General features: G+C 41.6%; 2 protein-coding genes across 5 annotated transcripts in view; one reads left to right on the forward strand and one right to left on the reverse strand.

Annotated features, from left to right (window-relative positions):
* Positions 1-2,974: 2,974 nt before the first annotated feature.
* Positions 2,975-5,464, reverse strand: RAG2 (recombination activating 2). The gene has a single exon (XM_042038581.1). The coding sequence runs from the start codon at positions 5,291-5,293 to the stop codon at positions 3,686-3,688; it is 1,608 nt and encodes a 535-aa protein (XP_041894515.1). The 5' UTR covers positions 5,294-5,464; the 3' UTR covers positions 2,975-3,685.
* Positions 5,465-5,558: 94 nt separating this feature from the next.
* Positions 5,559-20,379, forward strand: part of LOC121669519 (intraflagellar transport associated protein) — a 41,318-nt gene continuing 26,497 nt past the window's right edge. The window contains exons 1-3 of one of the 4 annotated variants that reach the window (XM_042038584.1): positions 5,636-5,723; positions 9,832-9,920; positions 16,773-16,909. In XM_042038584.1, the coding sequence (XP_041894518.1) occupies positions 9,907-9,920; positions 16,773-16,909 (151 nt within the window). In that variant the 5' untranslated portion in view covers positions 5,636-5,723; positions 9,832-9,906. Of the gene's footprint in view, positions 5,724-9,831; positions 9,921-13,276; positions 13,297-16,772; positions 16,910-20,379 lie in introns of those variants that run through there. The other 3 variants (XM_042038583.1, XM_042038582.1, XM_042038585.1) reach the window with 3 other exon arrangements.

The following is a 20,379-nucleotide window of genomic DNA, read 5'->3' on the forward strand; positions in this document are numbered from 1 at the left end:
ACAAAAAGACACATTAGAGAGGATTTAATTAACAACTTTTCCAGCAGCATCAGGAGAGAGGTCCAGAGGTGCATTTTTAATGCTCTGCCTCTGGAGATGGGCATTCTGAGTAAGTGGACAAGGAAATACACAGTAGCTACCACCTCCACAAAGGAGGTCCTGCACATCTGTGGAGTGGCCAGTGCCCTGCTCTTCCTGTATATGCTTATGTACTGAGAAACTGGAGAGTTTATAGGGTTATCGTCTTGCTTTTTTCAAAGTAAAAATGGGCTTCAGTGACACAGTTTTTGAAGAAGAGTAACTTTCCCAAAAGTTAGTCTTGTTTGAAATGGAATAGGGTAGGAAATCAAATATGGAGGGAGCTACAGCCACCAATCATGAAAAAAAGTAAGCCAATCCTTCTGTCTTTATAGAATACATAGGTTCCAGGAGTAAATAACAAATTCCTTTTCAATCTGAATTCAATATTTTCCTTCTGCTTTGGGCTCCCAGTTGCGTTATGTCCACTCCTTTCAATGGTCTATTGGTGCAATGAGTCACTCTGAGCTATAACACATGCTTTAGTGCTACCAGTAAAGTTTGTGCTGTGCCTTTCCTGTAAATTAATCAAGTACTTCAAGGCCCAAGAACCTTTCAATAGCAGTAAAATCTGTATATTATTTTCATAGAGGCTGATAATAGCAGTACAGTGTTACTAAAATGTCTGGGAACCACGATGCTGCTTATTGTGATTACAAAACACATAGGTCAGTTGGATGCAGATACAATGGAGATTTACTTCTGAACTCAAATCTACTTCATTTTATCTGTTAATTCTAGCCTGCCTTAGGAAGAAACATCTTGTATTGATTAGCTGGTTTTAAAGACAATGAATGTGTTTAAAGTACATGACTCAGGAAATTAGGTACTTTCTGTAGTCTTGAATGCTATGTCAAATGTCTTCTTTCCAGGCTGAAGTTTGTATATCTCTTTATGTTCAAGTCCTTTCAAATGTTTTCTATTTTACTTACCATTTCTTTTTCCTGCAGTAGCTGCAGTCTCTGAGCTGTGATTTAATGCTGCTTGTTCAGCCTTTCACTGTGAAGCTGGGACATGGCTTAACCAAGCAATTTTCACCTCCTACTCAAATAAACCATACATTTTAAAAAAGCACAGCTCAAATACACAATACACTAATGTTATGGGCCCAATGAGGTATAACATAAAGTCTGACCATGAATTGCTTTTTTCATAGTCACACTATTAAAGTAAAGAACAACAGCTCAGGTAAGAACTGGAAGGGGTCACAATGTGTGCTTGTGCTTGCCTCTTGCTGAGCATCTGTTCTCACCTCTCAGGGGCTCAGGGAGTCACTGCAGCTGCAGCAGTCAGTTCTGGAAATTCAGAGTTGCTTCCAACATGGTGCAACCAGACCACCAGTGCCACAAGGCTTTATCTCAGGCTGAATGTCCCTTCTGCTAGGCCACTGTCAAGCTTTCCCTTGGCAAAATGTTTCCATCCTTTTATTTGTCTGCAGTAGCAGACAAATTTGTCATGCAGTGTGCTGTCCAAGGAACTTGAGATAATGACAGTAACTGAGAGAGGTAACGGGCAAAAACTCAGACTGGGTGTTGCCAGGGAATTCAAAAATTATAGGGAGCCCAGTAATTGTGGGGAGTCCTTTGTTGTTGTAAAATGGAAACAGGGTGGAGATTTTTTGTGTGAGTATATTGTCTCTTTTTGTTGGTGTTGTGATGATGTGGCTTTAATGTTGGTGTGAATTGTTTTTGTTGATGTAAATAAGTGCATGATGAAGATATATTTTAATGACAATTCAGATCCCTAAGATCTATGACTAACCTACAAAAGAGGACATTGACCATTGAATTTCATCAGCTTGCAGGGACTTTACATGAGCATGGTATTAACTTACTCCTTGGAAAAACATATAGCACTATATACATGAAGTAGCATGACAGCTTACATAAAGTAACAGGAAAAAGGAAATGGGAAGCTGGCATTGAAATCTATGAATTTATACCCATATCAGGCTGTAGAGAGGGGAATCAGGGTGATACACTTCCCATTTAGAAGCTCAATCCAAACTTCAAGCTCCCTCAGCACATGAAAAGGTTGTAAATGGAAACTTTGTATGGCTGCCCTTTACTTTTCTTTGCTGTTGACTTGGGGTGGTAAGGTTTTAAGGGGAGTAGCGTGCAGACACGTCTGTGTTGACAGGAATACTGTACTCCACACACTGCTTTGTAAAGGAGTGGCTGCTTAGGGTCTGCACACAGTGATCAAATAGCTGATAGCTGCTCCTGATTTTCTTTTTTTTATTCAGGCATCCAGCATGAGAGTTGGACTATGAATACTGAGCTGTTATTGTTGGCTCACAAATGTTGAGCTGCTGGTATTGATTTTCTGAAAAGATGTCTGGAGCAGTAACACAAATAAAAAATAAAGTCAAGAATGATGAGGCTTTATAAATAGCCAATAAAAGAATCCACAAAAAACTTAGTAAACTCTTGGGCTATTCAACCTTGACAATGTCCTTTTCAATTTGAATCCAATCTTCTCCTCATGTTTTGAGCAGCCAACTGCATTTGTTTCTACCCTCACAATGCTCCACTGGCTCAATGAATCACTCTGAGCTACAGTTTGCACTTCTAAGCTCTCACACTCTACACAGTCACCCTGGGAAAGCAGAGAAAGAAATGGGTAGTGGAGGACCTGCAGTAAATGATAAAAGTCCTGTTCATCAGAAGGAATTTCTTCTGAAGTCAATGGGAGTTCACAGCATGGGGTGGCTGTGAAGCTAGACCCCTTATCAGGCTTCATATGGACCTCCGAAGCATACATGCTGTCCTTTTGTAAACTTTAGGATTTACAGTGTTTGATTTACCATGAATACATGAAAAAATGCAGTCATTTTTATTACAAACTTTATTACCTTACTGAATTTTTAAAAATACAAACACAAAGCAGTTGATGATCACAGTAGTTTAAAAAAAGCAGTTTAATTTTTGCTGTAAGATGATATTCCACAAAGGTAGCCAAAACTGACATATAATCATTCCATAACTTTCAAAATAAAAAATTAATTATCCAGAATTAAATGCTCCATATGTAAGCTTTCCATAAATGAAGTCCCTGAAGAAAACTGACCCTCAGTGTCTGAATATTTCATTATTTCTGACACAAGGGACTTTTTTTTGTGTAAAAGCAGAATAATTAGTCTCATTTTATTTCATTACACCAACATAAAACTGGAGTAATGCAGCTATAAATTAGGTCAAATATTTCTAGAACTACTGACTAAGATAAAAAATTAAAATGGGCAATATAATGTTCTTTATGGACAGATGGTAACAGCACTGACTACATGGGATAATGTCTTATCCTAACAGCAGTTCCATTAAACTTACTGGGGAGTAAGTTATAGCATAAAATACAGCACACAGTTTACCAATATCTGGCTGTGTGTTTGCACAGTGCCCTCTAGGATGGGTTCCCTGTCTGGATATTACAAAAATACACATAAGGGACGGAATAAATTAATGTGCTTTGAAATGTAACAAAAACATTGAGATAACTGGAATAAGAAGACCTCTTTGAGCTCCGAGAGCCCACTTTCCTTCAACCATTGCTGCCTTTGCCTGGGATTCCATTTTCTCCCAGGTGAATACAAATCAGCACTGTAAATCTATTCAAACAATCTCCGAAGAAAGGACTTTTTCGCTGATGTTGATAACTTCATGGCTTTCTTTTTGCGCAATGGTTTCATGGGTTGCTTTTTCAGGCACGCCACCTTTTGGGGAGTCTGTAGCCCTTTATTAAGGTCAACGTGGTTGTTGCAGAAGTACTTGACATTTGCTTCTGAGAGATGGAGAAGCATGGTCTCTGAGAGATCCATACACTGCGCGTGGACCCAGTGGCCAGCCCCACTGGAACACAGGATCATTGCAGGCTTGTTGAGTTCTGTCGAATAGAAAGGGACCCAGGTGTTAATGTCAATAGTGCAACTGGCACAGCAGGTGATCCAGTAGCCCGTTTCTGATTCATCTTCTTCATCATCTTCATTGTAAGTGTCAGCATCGTCAACGTCAAAGCTATTGGCTTCAGCGCTAAAACAAAACTCCTCTGAGTCTTCAAATGGAGTGGAGTCTCCAGGGTCTTCACTTGATGTCTGACTGCAAATTTGTGTTATTGATTCTTCTTCCTTGTCCTCTTCTGCTCCTTTGCATCTCAAAATGTAAAAGTAGTTTGCATCTGGGCTTAATTGTTTGTTGGCCCCTGGAACGCCCAGCAAAATAGATCCTTTACCCATATCACAGCCAAACCACGTTCTGCAGTGTTTAATATCTGGTGTCCACTCTGGGCTCACACTTTCAACAATCTCTACCTTACTATCTTCCAGAACTATGGTGTTACACACCAACCGTTTCTGGTTGTCAGAATGGTAGCCACCGACAAGGACGAATTCAGTATCACTTATCTGTGTCACTATAGCACTTGACACAGATACCCCCCCTGGCAGGATGCTGCAGGTCACAGCTGGGCTGCCCAGGGGCAGATCAATTTTTACCTTGTACAAGTTGGGGGACCTGGTGTTATTTTGAAGTGAGTGGCCACCCAAGATGTAGATTGTATCATCTTTGGCAATTGAAACGTGGAAAGAAAGTCCATCCTGAAGCTCTGGAAGGATGTATGATGTGCAACATCCAAACTCAAAATCAATGAGAAACACAGATGGCAAGCAGTCAACTACACTGTTCCATTTTTCAGTGGTTCTTTGTGCAAGAGGAGTATATGACCTCCCTCCAAACAGAACACTCATGCTTTTACCCCGGCTATGAACTACATTAATTGTATGCCCATATCTAGCTTCAGGGACATCTCCACCCAGGTCTTTCTCAATGCATTGGAATGTCATTTTCTTGCTAGTTTTGCTTACGAGACTCATAAAGTAAATCTTATCAGACAGGTCATTGTTAGGTGTTTTACCACCATGGATGATATACTGGTACTCATCAGCCTTTGCATCGCTTCTGAGCATGCAAAGAGCAGGATAGCGGAGAGGGGGAAGGTAACACGAGTCTTTAGAGAAGAAGGCGGGTTTCATTTTCAGCTCATTTTGCTTTATATCGAGGAGGAAAACACCAGTGGGGCAGGATCTCTTTGGCCATCCTTTCTGACCAAAAAAGAAAACATGCCCATCAAAATTCAGGAGAGAGAAGCCCGGCTGAAGCAAGGATGAGTTACTGACGGTGGATACCATCTGCAGCGACATTTTGTCTGTTGAGTGTGCCATACTGTGGCTGATAAAATAAAAAACAAAACAAAACAAACAGATCAAACATGCATTAGATCCTATCACAATTATTTAACAGAACTTGAATAAATCGTATGTAAGTTGCCCTGCAGTTCGCACTCTGAGACCCAAAAAGACACGCTTGTCTGTGACTCGAGAGATGAATCAAGCATGAGGTTTGCACCGGTCCCGCGGTGTTTTGGGGACTTTGTGCACACTACGGGCTGTCGGCACATGCAGCCCACACACCGTGCGGCCGCAGCTCTGCGCCGGGGCGGCTTCCCGGGCCGGCTCCTATGGGAACGCGGCCCCGCGGGCTGCTGGGGCCGGTAGTTCCTGCTGGGCTGCCCGGCTCGGCCCGGCACGGCCGCCGCTTGGCTCGTCCCGGCCGCGGGGAATCGGGACCGGCGCGCTCAGAGAGCCGGCGGCGGTGAGTGCGGCCGCGGGGCCGGCGCCGCTCTGCTGCCGGCGGGGTTCGGCCCGGGGCGGCCGGGGAGGAGGGAGCAGCGCCGGGGATGCCACAAGCCGGGATTTCCTGCCCGTTTGTCGCCTCGAGGCGGCCGGGAATGCCGGGCTGGAGCCTCCCGGACGCCGCAGGCCCGGGGCCCCTCGGGTGCGGGAGGCGCATCCGCCCTCGGCGCCCCTCGTCCCGCGGCGGCGGCTGAAGGCTCCCGCCCATCCGCGCCCGGCCGGGAACGCGCCCGAGGGCACCGCAGTCGGTGCGCTGGAGGGCGGGCGTGCGCTCAGACTTCAGGTTGCACGTTTTGTTTACAGGGTAAACGTCAGGATGTGTTGACTGCATTTAGAAGCAGGCGGTGCCCGCTGCCTCTCCAGCCGTGCAGGGCTGCCTGGAGAGGCACAGGCCGCGGGTTCCAGGGCGAATCTCACGCTTGCGCTGAGCAGCCTGCTCGGGATCGGGGGCTTGCGAGTCCCGCTGCTGCGGGTCTTCAGTGTACTCGAATTGTCTTTCATCTCTGCTCTTTGCTCATGCTTTCATGAGTAGGTTTCAAGGGGTATCTTTTACTTTTATAAACCTGTTTGTTTGAAGACCGAAAGGAGTTTATGTAATCAGCCTGGATATTGACTGTGAAAGAGCTTTGGAGAGCACAGACAGCAGGGAGGGAAATTAACTGGCTGATTCATTGGCACTGGCCTTTGGTGACAGCAGACTTGTGTCCTTTAGTAAATGTCCGAGGTCTCTGTCCCAGCCTTTGCCAAACCCCCAGAATTTAAAAGTATGAACTGAATATTAGGAAAAAACCCACTAAATCCTACATTTTAAAATGTAATTACTTTTTTTGAAGTCTTTAGGAGTCATATTTTCCTTGTTCCTGCTTGTCATTTTGCTGTAACAACAAAAACAAGACACACAGAGTTTCTTTTTTAAGGGAGGATTGGGTGTCTTCTAGTTATGTGACATCAAAACCTGGGGGAATCTGAACAACATCGTGTACAGGAAGAGTCGCTGTAAAAACAGGGGAACTGATGACACTGACTACATCAATTGCCTTGTTGTATCATATTGCTGCACTGCCTGCCCTCAAACTGGAGTGCAAACTGGTGTGCTAATACAGGGATCTGCCATGGAATGTTTTTCGAAGGTGAGATGTTTTCAGGCCAGAGCACACGGACAGAGTAGGCATAGCCATTACTGAGTCTGTTTGAAAAACAATCCATGGAATGGCTGTCTTACATTGTGGAGTCATCCAAAGATCATGGTTGGGTTCTGTTCACTGTGTTGCCTAATACCTTTGCCCTGAAGGTGGTAGTTTTTTCAACATTTAGATTTCTTTTCAGAAGTACTGCACTGTAGGTGAAATTCAGTTATAAGTTAATTAAATTAGTGAACCCTTTTCTAAGCATGTCAGTATACACAGCAGGTTTTGTCCTTATTATGCATGAAGAAAGACTCAGGAAATTATTTACCTTCAGGTGATATGCTAAACAGGAATCTGCTGCTTGTTTCTTATAAGCATTCAAAAACGGCATCATCAGAGGAGCTTGCACTAAGTTGGGTTTACTGGATTAGATGTCATTTGTCTCTTCTTTCATATTGTCTGGTTACTTAGCTGCTTTGGTTTTACAGGATCTTTGGAAAAGTACAATGTCTTCCATACTGAAGATGCCATGAGAAAATTTCTGTTCTATATGAGAAAATTAAAGTTCATTGTTTTGTACCACTAGTGTTCTACATTTGACTGCTGGTTTATATTTGAAGTCTAATGAGAGTATTAAAAGTGGCAAACAATTTAATTAATATATTGGTATGCATCTTATATTTTTGCATACTTAAAGAATCTCCAAATATGACAATTATTAGTGTCCACAGTGCCACAAACTGTTTCCCAAATACTGAGCAGTACTCAGTTCTGAGGAGTTTACTGTCTGAAGAGTCTGCAGATACAGAGAAAAATCAGTGAAAATGATTTGATTGATAGACACACAGAATGTACTGGTTAAGCACATTTAGACACACTTCCTTGTCATCTTGTAATATTTCTTGAACTTTACATAAGCAAGCAGTTTGGTAAGTATTGGAGGGAATATTTATCTGAGATTTTTGGACAGAAGTAGCTGCTTAGGCACTGACTGGAATTGCTTTGGCTTTCCATTTTTTAATTTTATTTAGTATTTTCATGCCAATTACAGTGTGTTAATACAATGTGGTTGCTCTTTGGCTACGCTGACCTCCACCTCTAACCTTCCAATACCACTGATTCCTTTGGGCCATGGCTCATCTAACCCTGAACAGCTTTGGGGAACCCAAAAGGTAAAGATCTAACCTTATAAGCAAAGAGTTTAAAGTATTTTTTTGTGGCTTTATGCTCAAAAACTGTCACTGTGGAGTTGGATTAGCATTTCAGCTAGTGCAGAGGGTAACAGACAAATGCCTTTGTTGTGGTGCAGCACAAGATACTGGGGAAGAAACACTACAGGGAGTAAAGATGAATAAAAAGAGAGCGGGGGAGTTACATAAACAATTGCCAGTTATGATGACTTGAGTCATGCTTCATCATATTTGGTGTTTCTATAAAAGGTTAAGATGTAAGGATTATACAATTAAATGAGAATCTCAGCATTACCTTTATAAGCCCCCTATTTGGGAAGCAGTAGAGACCTGAGCTTGAAGCTAAGCTAACAGAAAGAAGAAAACTAATATTCTCCTCGTGTTTATTTTGAAATCAAACAGTATTTGGAGCAGGTTTTTTCAGGTAAGAGTTGTTTATATGTCAAGAAGAGATGATAAGGAATTCAGATTTAGATAGCTGCATTGGGAGATGCATGTATTCTATACATGTATAGAAGGATCAAATGAAGAGAGAAGGTGTTTTTTAAAAGCAGTAGCTAATGTAGTTTGACATGTGCTTACTGTGGAAATATACAGACATAGTTACAATTTTTGGTGGTGTACCATTTCAGAAACCATATTAAGTGTTCACCGAGAAGTACAGGAGGAACATCTTTTAGAGACAAGGGGTAGCACTCAGTGACCTAAACAGCAAGTGACATTACATACACCTCTGGATATTCTTCCTTCTAGCTGCTCCTATGGAAGCAAGTCTCCCATTGGTTTTGTGTCCTAGGTTCTAGTAAATCTAGGCTTTATAAAATGTCACTAGATGACAATATTAAGGCACTGAGTCACTCTCAAACTGTGTTTATTACTTCTTGTCCTCTTTGACTGTATGCAGAAATTATTTATTCACCTATGTGGTTTGCCTGTTACCCAGTTAGGCAACAAAAACATTCTAATCAGGAGAACAATGACTAATCAGTGCTGCTGTTTAGTGTGACATCTCATATTTTTCAACACTGAAAGTATTATTTGTAATAATTTCACAGTAATTTGAATGCTGTGAAATAATGAATGATGAATGAGTTGATCTTATGAACTGTAGCAACCACAAAGAACCTTTTTTCATTTACACAAAAATAAGATTTTTCAGCTGTACTGATTGGACACTGAGAGAATGGAATGCAGGATAACATGGAGGCTTAGCTGGTGAACAACCATTGCTGACCATTAAATTAATTAGTTTGCAGTTACTTTGGCGAAAAGTAAATTGATTTTGCAGTATTTTTTTTCTCTGACAGATCTGTTTTTTCATTTCCAAAGCAGCATACCCCTGAAAAGCAAGTGCTGTTTCCAAATTCTCCACAGTCAAAATCATATCCCGACACACAGAGAGGTTTGAAGTCCTCCATAAAGAAGCTTAAGGAAGGCAATTTTTTATATAGTATTTCTCAAGGAATTTTCTAAGTGTATCAACCAAGTTTGTTTTGGGCAAAAGAGTAATTTAGACATACCTGGCTGATAGCAGTTTTTTGCGTCCTCCGTAATCTTTCTGTGTAATTGGGATTCAAATGTGAGCAATGTGAGGAGTCTTCTGTGACAGCACAGGGGGCTCGTGGCATGGAGAGACAGCCTGATGGAGGGGAATCTATCTGCTTAATTTGCAGATGTGCTCCTGAGAACTCGATCCACTGTGGCTAACTGGCTGTGACTGGTTTTTTTTCCTTTCCTCTCTTGTCTTCAGATGGCACAACAAGAAACCCACCAGCCTCCAGAAGCTTTAACTCTTTGCAGTAGAAGAAGCTCAGAGTGACAGCAGATGCCTCTTAAATTGTAAATATCTGCAGCATACACTTCTTTATGGTTGAATTTTTTTACACTGTAAACCTATCAACCTTGTGATCATCTTCAGAATTTTGCAGTGCTATTTTAAAATGTAATTTAAAATATATTTTGAGTTAAAAGAAAAAATAATTTCAATAGGTAGCAAAAGAAAACAACTCTTGCTGATTGGCACACTACTTTCCCCAGGAATGCTCTGCTGCAAGCGGGCAGTAACACTGAAACAGAGCAAAGGAAATGACAAATGCATGCAGTTCACTGAGTGAGGGCTGACTAAAAGTCCAACTCAAAAGTCCACTGAAGTAATTAGAAATGTCTTTTTTTCTACTTCAGTGGCCTTCTGATCAGACCTTGAAAGACTAATAAAACTTTGCATCCTTCTGTGACATTTTTCATCAGTTTCGCAGTGCTTTTCTCCAACAAAAAATAATGAGACGCTGGGAAGTCCACTGGGAACATATCCTTTCAACAGCTAGCAGTGCTGGGGCACAGAGGATAAGCCACTTGCATTACACAGCACAACAAATAAGCAGAAAAACCTGAAAACAATTTACTCTTCATAGCTCCTGCTTTTGTTTTCCTGGCCCTACTTCACCCACTCCTGAGTTACAACATCTGCTGCACAGTATTTTAGAAATGTCTCAACTCCCATTTGAAACTGCTGTGAGAATAGAAATAGAAGGAACTTGAAATGGAATTTGATTAGTACAGCAAAGCAAACATACCAAATGTTTGCAAGAATTGTCTTGAGACATTGAATAACTGTAATGCAGATAGGATGTGGTGATGTTTCTCATCTGAAATACAGCAGTGCTAAGGCACTGTGCCCTGTAGCATCCATATGGGCCTTTTACTTCTCTACTGAAACAAAGAGAAAGGGAGACTGTAGAGCAGAGTTGAATGCTGAAGAACTTCCCACAAATTTAAGGGCGTTCAGATCACATTTATTTGTATTTTCAGCAGGGCCTAGATAATACTTGACAGCTTCTTATCTAAGTGTTTGACATATTCTGACCCTCCTTTGGGTCTGTGATCAAAGATCTACTGGCAAAAAAGATACAAATATTTAAGTGAAAAAGCCGGTCCCCCAGTTGTGTCACTTTAATATTTTACATTCATTTTACTCTTTTTCTACCAGTTGACATGCCTTATCTTTAGAAATTCTTTTTCCAATTATGTGGTTGAGAAGATGGAGAAATTGAAGTTTTTTGGCAACAGCATGTCAGTTTTGGATGAGGACATGGTCTGTCCAAGCTGCTCTCTTTAACTGTCAATGACAAAGTGCTTTGGAGAAGCTGCAGCAAATAGCTTCAGAATAATGTATCTACACGGTAGGGAAATTATGTTCAAAACTATCCAGGTCGTAGCAAGAAGATCTTGGATTTCCATCCTGAATTTAACTGGCAGAGAACCCGTGTGGAAAGGAATAAATAGACTTTTCCTTCACAATTTCTATTTTAATAACATTGACATAGGTAGTATGTTTTCAGCAGATTGCTCACTGTTACGGAAATGCTTCATTTCACTTGGTTTTCTTCTTCTATAATTAATTTCTTAAAATAATATGTTGTTTGCATCTTCTTCATCCCAAATCATTCCAAATTGCATTGAGATATTTCCAGGCTTTTCAGCATATTTTCTGCCAGTAAAACACAGTCATCTCTGAGCTGAAATGTAGCTGGCTTCCTGTGGGTTGCAGTAACGCACTCCAGCTCAGCAGGGAAAGGGAAGGCTGCCTTACTCATTTGTGTAGTATTTGCCAGCCAGAATGCAAATATGCTGGATATTTAGCCAGGACGCACAGGCTGAAATCTGTAAAAAAGGGCACAGGGAGTCCAGCATCCTAGTCTTCAATTTTCTGTCTCATCTAAAACTGACAGTAAACAGTATTTAACTTGTGAGGGAGAGGGCTTTATTTAGAGGTCTTATCTGAAATATCTGATTGAGTCCAGCTGTGCTTTGACTGTCAGCTCCCAGACAATCACATTCCAGGGGGCAGTGGCTACTGTGGTTCGGATGAAATGTTACCCTTGCTGTGGGCCTCCAGGTTGTCTTTAAAGGGAGCAGTACTCTTGAAGCCATTGGAAATTCATTAAAAGAAAATTCTGCTCAGGTATGGGGCTGGCATAATAGCACTGAAATCCAAGAGGATCAATATGCTTGCTTGCAATTAAAGCCCTTGGATATATCCTTTAAAAACTCATGTGAGCTGGGCATGAGAGGCACATGTTTTTGTCCATCTAAAGGTCAGCTCTCAGGCTCAGTAATGCACTCAGGGAAGCAGATGCAGCTCCCATCCACACAAATTGCTGATGCATTAAGTGTGTGCCTCCTGCTGAAGGCAATGGCAAACATCCAGTTGATTTTAACAGGATTAGCTGTCGTAGATCACATTGAATTGCAAGATGTTGGAAGGAACCTCATCTGAAAGTTTTTGTCCTTTGTGACTTTTAGTTTGTTCCCCCAGCTGGGTTGACCTGCACCTGCTTGAGGCCAGAACTTGGTGCCCTTGGGTTTGCTCCTGGAGCTCTGCCTCCCCACAGGTGGTGGTGGTAGCAGGGAGGAGGAGGAAGAAAAGTAGGGCAGGAGAGTAAGGCAGGGAGGGCTTTCTTCTGCAACTGTAGATTTGCAGATGTCTAGACAAGCAGGAAGCAGTTTTCTGCCTTCAGGAAAATGGGTAACCTTCCTCTGCTGTCTGACTCAAAATGCTTTATGTCTTTCTCGAGTGGCAATTCCCAGAATCACTCCTTTCACTTGGCCTACTTTTAAAGCGCCATCCTGGGATGTTTGTTAAGGCAGCAACCATGGTCCATAGCTAATAGCAAGCACTTGTTAAGGCCAGGCTGGAGTTCCAGCTTTGCCTGCCTCTTGGCACCGTGGGGGCTGGTGAGCTGCACTGCAGAGTCCAGCTCAGCGTGGTGGGTGTAGGAGTACCCTGCTGCCATCTGCTTTTGCAGTGTGGAGGAAGCACAGCTTTCTGGGCCATTTGTGAGGGTGTTTCTGATGAGGCTGTGCTTTCATGATTGCATAAGCAACTATGACAGGGTGCCAAAAGGGCAGTCCTGTATCCTTCTGTTGCTCCCACTGCACGGTCCCACTGTCCCCTTGTACAGGCAATCACAATCATGCAGCTGTAAGGCGTATTAGAATACATGTCTTTAAAACAGCATGTATGCATTTGCTCTGATTACTCTCAAGTTTTGTACTGATAGTTTATTTGGTCTGCCCAAGGCATGGACTGGAGTGGTAAACCAGGACGTGAGGAGGAAGTGAAGGTGGTGGTGGTGGCCTTTTTGGGAGCAGCCAGAACCTCGAGAGACTTAAATTGAGTGTGCTTGTCTGATAAAATCTCATTCTTTTTGCAAAGGTGCTACCTCATTCTTCATTGCTGTAACAATATTGTTAAAGGTGCAGTTACTGTGATAGCTCTGTGGGGAAAAGAGATGGGGCATTGTCCAGTAGTAACAGAGTATAAGATTTAAAGATAGTGTATTTATGTTCAATCTGATTTTTGCAGACATAGATTATAAAGTATTGATAACAGATATACCTGATGGATATTTTCCATGAACCTATAGATGAACTATAAAAAAAAACATTTATTAATCAGCCTCTTTTTAAAATTGAGAATGATTTCTAGGAGAGCAAATTCATAGTGTGAAAACCTGACTGGAACCTATGCCAGAAATGCTAGTGAAGTTTTTTTTTATTGCTGAAAAATTAAATTACATAGGATTTTATTGAGTTTGTAGAGGGGATTAGGTTATTGCTCTTTCCATTTAAAAATTCATAATCTTGATATTTCTTTCATTGCCTCTGTTGTATTTTTAAAAAAAACATGAAGTTCTTAAAAATGCAGCATAAACCAGGAAGTCTATATTCCACCACATTTTGTGTTGTTTAATAGAACTAATCACTGTATAATTGAAAACATGCTAATACTCACTTGACCTGCTTCTGCGATTCAATGCAGAGATTTCTGATTTGTCTTAAACTGCTTGGAAGAAGACAGCATTTTGAGAAATAAAATTGATTTTGCACAATCTGCTGATGATCAGCAAGGCTTAATGAATGATTGCCTCAAGTAACCTCATTAAAGTCATTTGGATGGATGACCAGGAGTGAAATGCAAAAAGAAGAAAGCGTAGTTGCTGCTTGAATGCATCACTTACTGATATTTGACTCTAAAAGTCTCCAAAGCCAGAACAAGGAAAGGATCAGATACCCTTGCTTTACTTTCCTTGAGACCTCCAAGTTAGTTTGATTCCTTTTGGGAAAAAAGAGTGTAAGCTTTTGATTTTAGTAGTAGCTATTTTTTAGCAGAACAATGCAGTAATTTCCTTCCTAGAAGTGTCATTGTACCCACTTCATAAACTGTGGAGGATTCCGATCCATTATTGTGTATTTTTTCATTTTCTCAGGACAGTTTAAAGAAGTCATTGCCTTGAGGCTGTGGATTGGGTGATTGCTGAAGCCATTTACTTTCATAGAATCTAGTGGTTAGCTCCTTAGCAAAGGTGAGAGTCTTCTAGTCAGCCTGGTTTCAGCTGTTCACCTCACTAAATTTCTCTGCAACTGACACAGTGTGGTGATTATTTAAGAGAGACTCTGAAATAAAGTAGGTGGGAAGCAGCAGAAAACGAAGTGGAATGAAAATGAAAAATACCAAAACCTTGATGGGTTGAGATAAGTTTTTGAACACCCCTCTTGTACCATCTGTCCTAACCACATGTTCAGTTTCAGGGATAGTAGGTATTCCCCACATACCATCCTCTGCACTTGCTTTCATTTAGGGCCATGTTACAGCATTGGGCAGTTCTTCAAAGTAATTGCAAATGGGGGGACGGGTAGTTCTGGCTGCCAGTCTCTCCTCTCTGTTGTTTGAGAGAGTGGCTGTTTTTCTGACAGAACCTTGGCTTTCATTAGGACCTAGCTGGTTTTTCCTCTCTGTGAGGAGATGATTCTGTAGACCTGTAATAATAACAACTGTGCAAGGGAGTATCTGAAGTGAAGTTTCCCAAATTCTGTAGGAAGTAGAAGCTGCACAACAGAGTAAGAATTGAGATACATGATTTTGGTGTGACCTGGTCTGGATGCTGAATCTCAGGCTGATGATCTGGTGGCTGTAGAGCATGGCATTCACTGAGAAAGCTGTCATGCGGCTGGTTAAGGATACAACTATGCCCCCAAACTGCATATTAATTTTCTAGTTTCCTAGAGCATTTTAGAGTGAATTAATCTAAGATTTGCTGTCAGCCCTCCACTAACCTGTTTTTAAATCATTTAAGTTCTTGGTGACTGGATGTTTTAACCTGTTATTGGCAATAATATTTATTTGCTCTTCCTTTTGGGAATATTTTTAAGTTTATTTCGTTAGTGTTTGTAAGGGAGTTGGATATCCTAGACACCAGACTCCAAAGAAAAACAAAAAGTTTTTCTTGATTAGATATATATTTTTTTCTTTTACAGTAGGCTTACAAATCACAGCACTATTTCAAATACTGGTTTTAATAACTTAACCATAATGAGGAATAGAAGGCGCTGCTTACCTCTCAAAGCCCTGTAATATACATTATCAACTCTGAGAGTCTGGTGAGTTATATTCTGCTTGGCCAGTCCACAGAGATTAATAATGGTTGAATTTTTGTAAAGCATTAGGAAACTTTAGGCCATGTGGGTGTGCTTGTATTTTGATATCTTCAGAACATTAGTCTTCTTGGAAGCAGGCAATTCAACAAAATTGAGGTTTTATGTTAGGAGTCACACTTTATTTTCTTTCTGTTCTCTGAACAATTCTCTTTCGATCTTACTTAGCTTCAATATCAGGTTGGCAGCTTTTCCTTAGAATAGTTGATTTGAAGTTTTGCTGAAGAATTAAGCTTTCATTCCCAAAATCCACTTCTTAGTGTTGTGGTAAATCAAGAGAGGAAACAGAAGCACATGCAAATCAAACACTTAGTGTATAATGCATTCTTGCATCTTGATCAGGTTTATGTGTGCGAACTGATTCTGTTAGTGTGGACCTATGTGTATAAAAAATAAGTAATATGGGTAAGTGTTTAGGATCATGCAGCTATTAACATGCATTTACACAGCTTTTATGAGTAAGGGGCAAGGTTAACTTCAGCAGACTTCACTGAGGGATGCTTCAGGGCCAGGCTCCCATAGAGCCTGGTTAAGTGATGAAGGTAGTTTGATTCCTTCAAAGCTGTTGCTGTATGACTGGAGAGTGGAGCTTCTTCCTTCAGCTCTCAGCATTTGTTCCCTTCTCAAGAGTGGGCCTCACATTCCTGTGTGGCTGTCCAGCTCCAGCATGCTCTGCCTGTCCTGTGTGCTGCCTCAGAGTACACACACACAAGTGCCATTGTGATTTAACGTGTGGTCCAAAATCTGGGTTTGTGGCTTTGATGGTACAGTGAGTAGTGCACCTGGAGATGATGGATTCAGTCCAAGTTTTGAGTGTACAGGTGTGTCCGGGTTGTCAAGTACAACATGCTGATGAGGGGTGTCGCTGTTTCTGCAAAGAAGGCAGGGGTTGAAAGACTGAACAGCTTAAGGGAATGAACACCACCAACAGAAGCTGGCACTTCAGTGGCCCATATTACCCAAGGTCATAAATGTCAAGCATAAATGATCACAATTCCTCCGTTTGTACTTAAAAGTTCTATGTCCACCTGAATTTTTGGAGAAATGTTGAATAATGTTCCATAGACAAGATCAGAACTTCCCAAGGAGAGAAGAAAAATTTTACTTTCTAGTGCCCATCTATGTGAACTAGAGACTTTTCTGTTGATTTGGTTTCTGCCTGCAGATATATATATAGCTCCTTACTTTCTATTGCAGATATACCTGTTCAACTCTCAAGGTGTGGATGATCATGGGAGAACAACTGTTAAAGAACAGCATCCTTGATCAATTTATTAATAGCCATGAGCAGTCATATGAAGAGTTTCTAAATACGTTCACATATCTTTTGGAAGGTACGTAATTTCCCAAATCTCTTGTTAGGTACCATAGACAGAAGGGAAGGTAAAAAGAGAAGCAGTAGTATTCAGTGTCTTTGTGCTACTCACCTGCTTTGTGACTTTAGGCAAATCCTTGTGATACTTTTGTTTTTCCACTCAGCAGTGGGAACCCTAAGGACAACTTTTTACAGATTGGTTCCCAGGCTGCTGTGTCTCTACAGGTGGTTAGCCATTTATGCTTGCTTTAGGGAGGAGGGGAAACATGCACTGTTTGGAAGGATAGATGTTTCCTAAGTACATCTTGTACTGTTTTGCTTGAGAAGTCTCCATAAAAGAAGAGCCTAAGGAAACTACTGAATAGTGATGCCTTAGGATTTTGGCTTTTATATTTTTCAGATCCTGTACTGCTTTACTGTGTAACTCTAAGACTCCGTATAGCCTGTTAGCTACTGTTCTCCCGTTCTGGTCAGAAATAACAAATCCTCTCTAGGCCTGGATTCAAGGGCCACCTTACTGTCTCAGGCCTCGAAATATGTAAACTAAGGCTCTGAAAAGGGGGAACAAACCTGGGGTAAATTACTTCATTACCTGAAATTGTAATTGGAAAATTAACCCTGATATTCAAATGGACCAAACTTATAAAAGTACGAGAAACTCGTGAGTGTGTGATGGCTTGAGATTAGGAGTGTGCAATTTAGGTACTTTCACAGGTTTTCAACACTAGCCTGCTCTGCTATGCCTGTGTGTGTGCCTTCTACAAAGTGATTGCCTTCTATGATGAAACAGCTATCTGGAGGGATTTGGATATTGTCTAAATCGACTTCAGCAAGGCTTTCAACACTGTCTTTCACAACATCCTTGTAGGGAAACTCAGGAAGTGTGAGCTGGATGAGGTGGATTGAGAACTGGCGGAGTGGCAGATCCCAGAGGATCGTGATCAGTGGCGCAGGGTCAAGTTGAAGGCCTGTCACTGGTGGTGTCCCCTGGTGCTCAATGCTGGGCCCAGTCTTGTTTAACTAATTCATCAATGAGTTGTAGGAAGGGGCAGAGGCCTCCTCAGCGAGTTCCCTGCAGACACAAAGCTGGGAGGAGCAGCCCATACCCCAGAGGGCTGTGCAGCCCTTCGGCAGGCCTCAATGGCTGGAGAGATGGGCAGAGAGGGACCTTCTGAAATTCAGCCAAGGCAAGCGCAGCCTCCTGCTCCTGGGCACCAGGACAGCAGCTCTGTGGAGGTCCTGGGGGGGGTCCTGGTGGACAATGAGCTGTCTGTGACCAGCAGTGCCCTTGTGGCCAAGAAGGCCAGTGGTGTCCTGGCGTGCATTAGGAACAGCACTGCCAGCAGGTCGAGGGAGGTGATCCTGCCCCTCTACACACCCCTGGTGACACCTCAGCTGGAGTGCTGTGTCCAGTTCTGGGCTCCTCAGGACAACAGAGACATGGAGCTCCTGGAGTGGGTCCAGCAGAGGGCTACAGAGATTTTTGAGGAACTGGAGCATCTCATGAGGAAAGGCTGAGAGATTTCAGCCTATTTACCCTTAAGAAGAAATGAATGAGAAAGGACCTTATCAATGTCTCTAAGTATGTGACAGGAGGGTGTCAGAGGATGGTGCCAGGCCTTTCTCAGTGGTGCCAAGCAACAGGACAAGAGGCAATTGGCAGAAACTGATGCACAGAAGTTGCACCTTAATATGAGGAAGAACTTCTTTAATGCTGAATGAGCACTGGAACAGATTGCCCCGAGAGGTTCTGGAGTCTCCCTCACTGGAGATATTCAGGATCTGTCTGCATACAATCCTGTGCAAGGTGCTCTACGATGACCCTGCTTGAGCAGGGAGGTGGGACCCACTGTGGTCCCTTCCAGCCTGATCCATCCTGTACCAAGCTAACAGGTAACTTGGATGAAGGTACATACAGCAGGACATCAGATAGATGATTAGGCTGAAAAGATCTCATGCTCTGCAGATGAAATAAAAAGTGGAGCTTAACTTTGATCTGAGCATTGCTGAATTACAGAATTCCAATTCTGCAGCTCAGGTTCAGTTTTTTTAGCCATGGTAGGTCAGGTGCCATAAAAATGAGTGCAAGCTACGTGTTACTCACAATTCTTTTTACCACTGCTTTGCACTAAAAGTTGTATCCTCCTATTATTGCAGAAGCACTATATTTTTCAATTACAGCATGTGGCATGCCCCATTGATTGGCACTCAGAAGTCTGTCCTGTCCTTATCCTTCAGGCAGAACTAAGTGTCAGTCACAAGCATTGGGCAGAAAACCACTGGGGGAGTTGAAGCTGCCACAGAAATAATCTTGTGGCAACTTTCTCTCTCTCCTCCCTATAAAATATAGAAGAGGAAGGAAACACTGGGGGATTAGATAAGAGGATTGAAAACCCAATCTGGTCTTCTTATGTATGATTGATACACTGGGGATAGCTCCTATCTTAGTAGCATGCTGCATATCATGATGCTACTTGCAAAAAGCCTCAGTGTGTATTTCAGTCACTTTCACTGTCACTGTAACATTTGCCACTAAAATCATATAAAAGGTAGAGCTTTACCTGAATCAAATGCTTAGAAATACAGGTTCCTATGATGCTGTGAACTGAACAGCTCAACTTGTTTTCCTCCCACTTCCATTTTCCTTTGAAAATACCCAAAGTGCTGGTTTGCATTATAAACTAATGACCTGCAAAATATTCTACTTAAAGCATAGCACATACATTGTCATCTGATAGACTTTTGTCTGTCATAACATTGGAAACAGAAAAAAACCAAAACTAATTGGGTCCCGTTGATTTCACAGAGTAACATATTTACAGCAGGTGATTTTCACTTGTGCATGAATTATACTAGGTGTGTAGTTGGCATTGCAAGGATATTTTCACCTGAAGTTTCTATGTTATCCTTGAAAGCATCTCATAAGAATCTGATATCCTAGTGATTTTTTAGTTTTTATTCATACGGTAAATTTACACACAGTAAAGCTGTAAAGAATGTACCTTGAGTAGAAAGACCCAAGCATCCTTGACTGTTCTGGCCTAGCTAAAAAGAACCCTTTGAGGCTATAAATAGCCTGGTATGACCCCCTGTGAACACATTAGGATCTTCTGCTGAGAGTATAGTTTCATTCTTACAAATGTGGGAAACAGGATTAATGCATTTTTACGTTCCTGACTTCCATTGGACTTTTTAAGAATTGCTAATATCCTAATCAAGAAAATCACATTTTTAGAATGTTGTCTTTTTATTATATCTGAATGTGTGATACTGTGTTTGACTACTTCTATTCTTCCTTGTGCTGCTTGAAAAGATATTCTCTTAGTTCACATAGAACAAGATCTGGAGTCAAAGTAAGTCCTTCTAAATTCTGTGTAATTGGTTTTGTGATGTGTGTTTGGTTTTACTAGCACAGAGATATGTTATAACTTAGATGGACCATAAAATTACATCTTTGATATGGGATTTTAATGTTCCAGATTTTAGTAT

The sequence above is a fragment of the Corvus kubaryi genome, unplaced genomic scaffold (genome assembly GCF_017639235.1).
Source record: "Corvus kubaryi isolate FWS band 111438036 unplaced genomic scaffold, C.kubaryi_AGA036_p1.0 37392, whole genome shotgun sequence".
Classification (NCBI taxonomy): Eukaryota; Metazoa; Chordata; class Aves; order Passeriformes; family Corvidae; genus Corvus; species Corvus kubaryi.

Bases quoted from the DNA above. Each gene is read 5' to 3' on its own strand.
- RAG2 (XM_042038581.1), bottom strand. From the start codon at position 5,293: ATGGCACACTCAACAGACAAAATGTCGCTGCAGATGGTATCCACCGTC.